Source organism: Microtus ochrogaster, chromosome 2, assembly GCF_000317375.1.
Source record: "Microtus ochrogaster isolate Prairie Vole_2 chromosome 2, MicOch1.0, whole genome shotgun sequence".
NCBI classification, from domain to species: Eukaryota; Metazoa; Chordata; class Mammalia; order Rodentia; family Cricetidae; genus Microtus; species Microtus ochrogaster.
The window spans coordinates 20,591,776-20,599,068 of record NC_022010.1 but is presented as its reverse complement, the minus strand read 5'-3'; the positions used below and the strand labels follow the sequence as shown (position 1 = coordinate 20,599,068).

Below are 7,293 nucleotides of genomic sequence, written 5' to 3'. Positions count from 1 at the left end.
GGAGGAGGAGGAGGAGGAGGAGGAGGAGGAGGAGGAGAACGAAGAACCCACAACTAAACAGAGTCCACTCTCCTTAATTATTGTCTCTCAGTGTGTAGCAGGAGGAGGGTTCACATACCAAGGCCTTGCAGTCTTCTTCTTCTTCTTCTTCTTCTTCTTCTTCTTCTTCTTCTTCTTTTTTTTTAATTTTCGAGACAGGGTTTCTCCGTAGCTTTTGGTTCCTGTCCTGGAACTAGCTCTTCTAGACCCAGGCTGGCCTCGAACTCACAGAGATCCGCCTGCCTCTGCCTCCCGAGTGCTGGGATTAAAGGCGTGTGCCACCACCGCCCAACTCCTTGCAGTCTTCTTGTGCCTGGAGAGGGTATCTAGATTGAAGAGAAACTCAGAACAAATAAGCCATTAGCAATTTTTAAGATTTATTTCTACTGAATTGTTTACCAATAATAGATGCTATGGAGTGTGTCTATTAATTCTATTATCCACGGGTTACTTTGAGCTACTGTTGTGCTCAATAAACCTGAGAAGATAGCTGGAGACAGGCTAGGCAGGTACATGCTCTACTTAGGAAAGGCAGGGTCTGAAACACAGTCCCGAGGGTTGACATCAAGAAGGGACTTATGAGTACTAATTACTCTAAGTACTTATGAGGCAAATTCTGTGTCAAGAATCTAGAGGAAGAGGGGGCTGGAGAGATGGCTCAGAGCTTAAGAGCACTGACTGCTCTTCCAGAGGTCCTGAGTTCAATTCCCAGCAACCACATGGTGGCTCACAACCATCTGGAATAAGGTCTGGTGCCCTCTTCTGGCCTGTAGACATACACACAGACAGAATATCGTATACATAATAAATAAATAAATATTGAAAAAAAGAATCTAGAGGAAGAATTTTTATCCCCCTTAAATGTTTGGTCAGTGATCAATGGACTACATTTCCCATAGCTCCTGAGGCAGTTTTGCTTATGCTTCCCAGAGGGCTGTTCGTCCTATGCTCTGAGCCCTGAGCATCGGTGGGAAGACAAAGAGGCGCTGTACTCGTCAGCATTGCTTATACCAAATATTGTATTCTGTCTTTCCTCGTTCCTCTAATCTGGATTCTGCTCCTTTCGGAGCCCAAATAATCTGGGAATGGTCGGTCTCTGCGGTACCAGCCATGCCTGAGCATTCTGGGAGTTGTAGTTCTAGTTTCCTTACAAGCTGTGTAGCGTGTCTTTGCTCCGCCTCCTCCCGCACCAAACGTGGGCGTCCGGTGGCGGCGAGCGCGTGAACAAACGGGTGGCAGCTATGAGGGTTAGTGACAGATCTGCCAAAGAGCACCATGCGGGCCACCGACGACCGCGGAGCCAGTGAATTTCCTGTCGCGAGCCCCGTGCGGTCACCGGCTTGCCGCTGAGAGCTCTGGGAAATGTAGTTAGGCCCGAGCAGCAGCCGTTAGCTGCGGGTCTGCGGCCGGCACCGCGGCTCCGCAGCTGCCTGCGGCTCGGATCGTCCTCCCACGGTGAGGATTTTCAGCCGGGAAATCGGGACCAGACCCGGGTTGGACGCGCGGGAAACCGGGCCCTGAGCCGGGTGTCGTGCTCGTCACCTCGCCGGTCTTGAGACCCCCGGGTGATGCGCCTCGGGTTCACCATTCAGGTTCCTTGTTTTGCCTGGAATAGCACATGAGTCCTGGTGATCAGAGCCAACCCATAGGAAAAGCCAGAGTGGAGCATTTAGATGCGGTCCTTGGGCCGGGGAGATGTGCTTGTTGTGCAACCATGAGGACCTGAGTTCGAATACCCAGCACCCATTTTCAAACAAACAAGCAAACAAAAGACCAGGAAACACAATAACAAAAACCTGGGCATGGACACGCCCATCAGTGACGCCAGCGCTGTGGAGTCAGAGACCAGAGGCTCGCTGGGCTTTTGGGCCGCCAGCCTAACCTAGCTGCAGGTTTAGAGAAGGGCCCTGTTTCTAGGGAATACGGTTGCGAGTGATAGCCTCCTCTGTCCTCTGCAGATGCACACATACGTGAGCATATCCCACACACAATACCAATAAATGACAAGTTTTGAGGGTTGCTTTTTCTTTTCTTTATGTGGGGAAAGCATGTAGAGGTCAGAAAAAAACTTGTTGGGATAAGGGTTCTTTCCCTTGGCTTGAAATGTGGGTGTTGGGGCTTGCGCTCAAGTGGTCGAGGTTTGCAGGGATCACATTTATCTGCTGAGCTATCTCACCACCTATCTTGGTTTTTCGGGGGTTGTTGTTTGTTTGAAATATGGTCTGCATAGCCAGGACCACCTAACAAAGTCAGGCCGAACGGGGCACGCCTGTAATCCCAGTGCCATGCTGGGGAAGCAAGACAGGCAGAGCAAAAGCTGGAGGGCCAGCCACCCCCGCCAAGTCAGGGATCACTAGGCTATAGAGACCAGGTCTCAAAAACAGGGACAGAAGGACACCCAAGGTTGACCTCTGGCCTCCACTTGCACCTGCGCTTACATAAACACGAGAGCCAGCATTTGGGCCTGCGTTCTGACTCAGCCGCTTGACTGGACCGCCCCCGCACCCCCCCACACCCTTACGTATATGCAGATTACATAGCCTTTAAAGCTTTCTAGTTTTTCAAACCTTATTAAAATTTGAATAATTGTAATTTAGACTCTATCTCTGAGAGCTAAGGATCACGAAGGGTATTTCCTTTATACATTCTCCAGTGCAGGCGAATCCGGGGCCTTCCACACACTAGTGTTCTAGTAAAGCGGCAGGAGCCCTGTCTTGGCACATTTTCATAAGGCTCTAAGTTGTTATTGCTTAGTAGTGGGTATTTGTAGTAAATAAACATTGATTTTCTAGCCAGAAAGCTGTAAAAAAAAAAAAAACAAAAAAAAAAAACCTAGGGGCGGAGAAATGGTTCAGCAGTTAGGAGTGCATGCTGTTCTGACAGAATATCTGAGTTCGGATCCCAGGACCCACTTCGGTTCCAGGGGATCTGATGCCTTCTTCTGGACTCCATATATGCACATATACTCACACAAACATATACCCATATGCATAAATAAAATAATAAAAAGAAAATTCTTAATAAAGAAAAATACACTGAGTGGGAAGAGGGGTGGGGGTGGGGCACAATGGATCACCCATTATTCCAGAAACAGAGGTACAAGTTCAAGACCAGCCTGACCATCATAGTGAAAGGCTATGTGTAAAGACCTTCTGAGAGAGAACTAAAACTGCGCCAAGCATTGTGGCACACACTCCCAGCAGGCAGCTCTCTGTGTCTGATGCCAGTCTGGTCTGTATTTGGGATCTAACAAATTTCATTAGAAGAGGAAGTAGGGCTGGGCACGTGCAGTGAGAATGCTCACCGAGCACACCAAAGCTCTGGGTTCGGTCCACAGCACCACACTAAGTGGGATGGTGTCTGCCTGTAATCCCAACACTCAGAAAGTGGAGGCAAGAGGATCAGGAGTTCGAGGTTAACCTCGGCTACATAGTGAGTTCAAGGCCAACCTGGGCTATATAAGACAGACAAAAATCCTGAAAGTCAAGGACTTACCTAGGTAAATCCTGAGAAGTGGAGAGAGAAGAAAGAGGAGGGGAAGGGAGGGAAAACACGGGCTACATACCCCCCCCCCATGAGGCGTATTTCTTTTAGGGTTCCTGATGTTCTGTTATTCTTACCGTCCACAGTTCAGGAAGCTTCTGGAACACACGACCCCTCTGCAATGGAAGCAAGATCTGCATCCCCAGCTTCAGACGTGTTCATGGAGCCCTGGTAAGAACTGGACCTGCAACATCTGTGCCCCCTTGCCAGGGCTAAAAAGCTGTTGAACCCCACTCCTCAGCTTTGAGATCTACGTGGAGCCTGGTGTGGTCCTCACCACATGACCTTATGACCCCCGAGGGAGCGCAAGGTCCTCCTGTCTGCTATCTTTAAGTGGCTTGTGTCCTCCATCCCCTGAAGAGTTGCTTTAGGACCACTGTTGGGCTCTTCCCCATTGTCAGCTGATGACTTTCTAGGCAACCCGCATGTGGCAGTGTGGCTCCTGAGCAGGTGTGTGGACAGTGGCATTCCTCCTGGACTCACTGTCCAGGTGGTGTCCCCCTGGGCTATCCAGTTCCTTTCTCGGGAATCCATGGGAGAGCCTGTTCCGGGGAAAGAGGGGCTGCAGATGAACACCATAGACCCAGCTGGGTGTGGGGTTTCACACCTGTGGTTCCAGCATCTTGGGAGGCAGAGGCAGGGGCATTGGTGGGAGTTTGAGGTCAGTCTGAGCTATGTAATGCAACTCTATCTGAGACAAAAGTAGCTGAGAGCCTCTTTAGCCACGCCCTCTCAGCCCCAATCCATGGTTCAGCAGCGAGTGGTGGTCAGGACCCTTCTCCATCCCTGGAGCAGCGTTTGTGTGTGGAAATCTCTAGCTTCTCAATGATTTTAGTGTCATATAGCCGTTCTCCACCTGCCCAGCCCAATGACGTGCAGCCACCAAAATTAGCTAGAGTCAGGCTTTGGCTCCCTGTGCGCAGCAGTACAGGCTGGGGCAAGCCCTTTCGCTTCTCTGAGCCTCTGTTTCTCTGTATATGAATATCAGATAAAATAACAGATGAGGATTGGGAATGTGCCATGGTGGTCACCTGCCTAGAATCCCCCAGTGAGGGGCTGGGGTGTGGCTCAGTGGTAGAGCACCTGCCTAGAATCCGATCCCAGTGAGGGGCTGGGGGTGGCTCAGTGATAGAGCTCCTGCCTAACACACATAAAGCCTTTTGTTTGATCTTGATGCCCAGACGATATATGAAATAAATAGTAAGTTTAAAAGGATTTTATAAATTACAGCATACTATACATGGAAGTTCTTTTGGTTACTGTGTGTGTGTGTGTGTGTGTCTAAATAGGGCTTCGTTGTAATAGACGAGGCTGACCCCAAACTGTGGTCCTTCTGCCTCAGATCCTGAAGCTTGGGGTCACAGGTGTTAGTCACCCACTCAGCTTAGTCTTATGTGCTTGCTCTTTGCCCAGCCACAGCCTCAAGCGCAGCCTCCCTCCCGCTCCTGCCCTTATCTTCTTCCCGCAGTTGCCCCCAGTCTCTCCCTACAGCTGCCCCTGAAGTCCTCCCAAGCTCTGGACAGCCTCCACCCGTCTCATAACTGCAGCTGCTACCTGCCTGGCCAGCAGGACTCTGCCCTGGGGCATCATTAATCAGCACCCTTTCACGTGCCCACCCCACGCAGCTGTCAGTCACACCCTCCACTTGGTGGTCAAATTAGTGTTATCAAACCGCTCCTACCTCCTCCTTCCTCACCCCACCCCAGCGGTGTGAAACAGTAGCTGGTGAGCTTTCCCAGGGGTTTAAAAAAAAAAAAACAACAAACCCAGATGAACCTAGAAAGAGAATGGAAGGGAGTCGCAAGCTCACTGAGATCCTCGTAGTTTATAACCGGCTCTGATACTCAGCCGGGTGTGGTGAAACTGAGGTAGGAGGACCCGGGGTGGAGGGAAAAGAAAAGATAACCGAGTGGTTAAGAGTTTCTATTACCCAGTAATGAGGAGCGTAGTTCAGATGTCAGCACCTACGCAACAAGCTGCATGTCACACTCGGGCCTGCAACCCCAGCCCCAAGGGGTCAGAGACAAGAGGATTGCCTCCCAGGCTGAGGAATCATGAGCCCTAGGTTCAGGGAGGGGCCCTGCTCCCATTGGCCTCTATACATACACTCAGGCACAAATGCACACAAATATTTTTTAAGTTTGTTTTTTTTTAAAGCATGGTAGATTGTGCCTTCAATCCCAGCACTCAGAGGCAGAGGCAGGCAGATCTCTGTGAGTTAAAGGCCAGTCTGGTCTTCCTAGAGAAGTCTAAGCCAGCCAGGGCTACATAGGAATACTGTTTCAAAAATAAAAGTGTTCATCTCTTGCTGTGGCTGTGGCCTAGTATGGGTGGATCATGAAATAACTAAGGCCCGGGGCTATAGCTCAAGCGCTAGAGAGTTTACCTAGTGTGTGCAAAGCCCTGTTCCCCCCCCCCCCCCAGTACTTAAACTGGCTGTGGAGGTACACATCTGCAGTCCTAGTGTTTGGGAGTTAGAAGCAGGAGAGTTGGAGGCTCACAAGCATCCTTGGTGCTGAGTGGTGATGGCACACGCCTTTAATCCCAGCACTCAGAAGACAGAGGCAGGAGGATTTCAAGGCCAGCACAGTGAGTTCTAAGACAGCCAGGGCTACTGAGAAAAACCCTGTATTTCAAAAAAAGAAAAAAAGGAGCATTCTTGGCTATACAGAATTTAAGGCCAGCCTGGGCTACAGGAGACCTTGTCACAAACCAGCAAGCAAGCAAGCAAACAAGAACTCTAATTCCTTAAGATCATAACACTTACCAATAGTGGTGGTGCATGCCTTTAATCCCAGCACTCAGGAAGCAGAGACAGGTGGATCTCTGAGTTCAAGGCCAGCCTGATCTGCAGAGAGAGTTCCAGGACAGCCAAGGCTTTACCAAGAAACCCTGTCTCAAAAAACAAAACATAAACAAAAAAAAATTATACCAATTTACATCTCGTTATTGTACTGTACTCCATAGTTCCTCGGTGGGTCCAGAGGGGAAAGGACTTATTCGTGGACCCTGAGGTAACAGATCTCATTTGAATGTTCTCTGTTTTTAAGACCAAAGAGTTCATCTCAAACTGGGAACCTTCTGAAAGCTACCCGCGAGGGACCTCAAGTAGAACCTCTGGAGAAGCAGTGCAGCACCCATGCCGAACAATACCACAGCGCGTTCAGGGACCCTCCACTGGCTTCAGGATCTCGTGGAGGAAAAACTAAGCCATGTCATTCCCGGGAAAGGGGCTCCAGACAGGACGGAAGAGGGAAGAGCCATCCAGGTAAGTCCTGTGCTCTTGTCAGAAGAGTGTAGGCAGAGGCCCGTGGTGGGTGTTACGTGTGTGCCTAGTGCCAAATAATGAGAAGGTCTGAGGGAAAAGGTCTGGCTAGGCAGGAAGCTCTGATGGACAGCTTGGCTGTAGTGGTCAGAAGAAAACAGCCCTGTCTTCAAGGGTGCCGCTCCTCCGCTGGCCGGAAGAGAAAGCGGTGAGCCATGAGTGTGGATTACTTTTCTTGTCCAGTGGCCAAAATACCTGACAGGGCTGGAGAGATGACTCAGCAGTTACAAGCACTTGCTGCTCTCGCAGAGGACCCCAGTGTGGGTCCCAGCACCCACATTGGTTGGCTTACAACCACCTGTAAGTCCAGCACCAAAGGACTTGACACACAGTGACCTGCACACATACACACACACACACACACACACACACACACACACAGAGAG

At 50.2% G+C, this 7,293-nt stretch overlaps 1 protein-coding gene across 1 annotated transcript in view; it reads left to right on the top strand.

The window, feature by feature from the left end:
• The first annotated feature begins 1,271 nt into the window (after positions 1-1,271).
• Fis1 (fission, mitochondrial 1) overlaps positions 1,272-7,293 on the top strand; it is a 47,850-nt gene continuing 41,828 nt past the window's right edge. Inside the window, exons 1-3 of the mRNA XM_026784918.1 lie at positions 1,272-1,494; positions 3,669-3,753; positions 6,633-6,850. Of these exons, the coding sequence (XP_026640719.1) occupies positions 6,722-6,850 (129 nt within the window). The 5' untranslated portion in view covers positions 1,272-1,494; positions 3,669-3,753; positions 6,633-6,721. The remainder of the gene's footprint in view (positions 1,495-3,668; positions 3,754-6,632; positions 6,851-7,293) is intronic.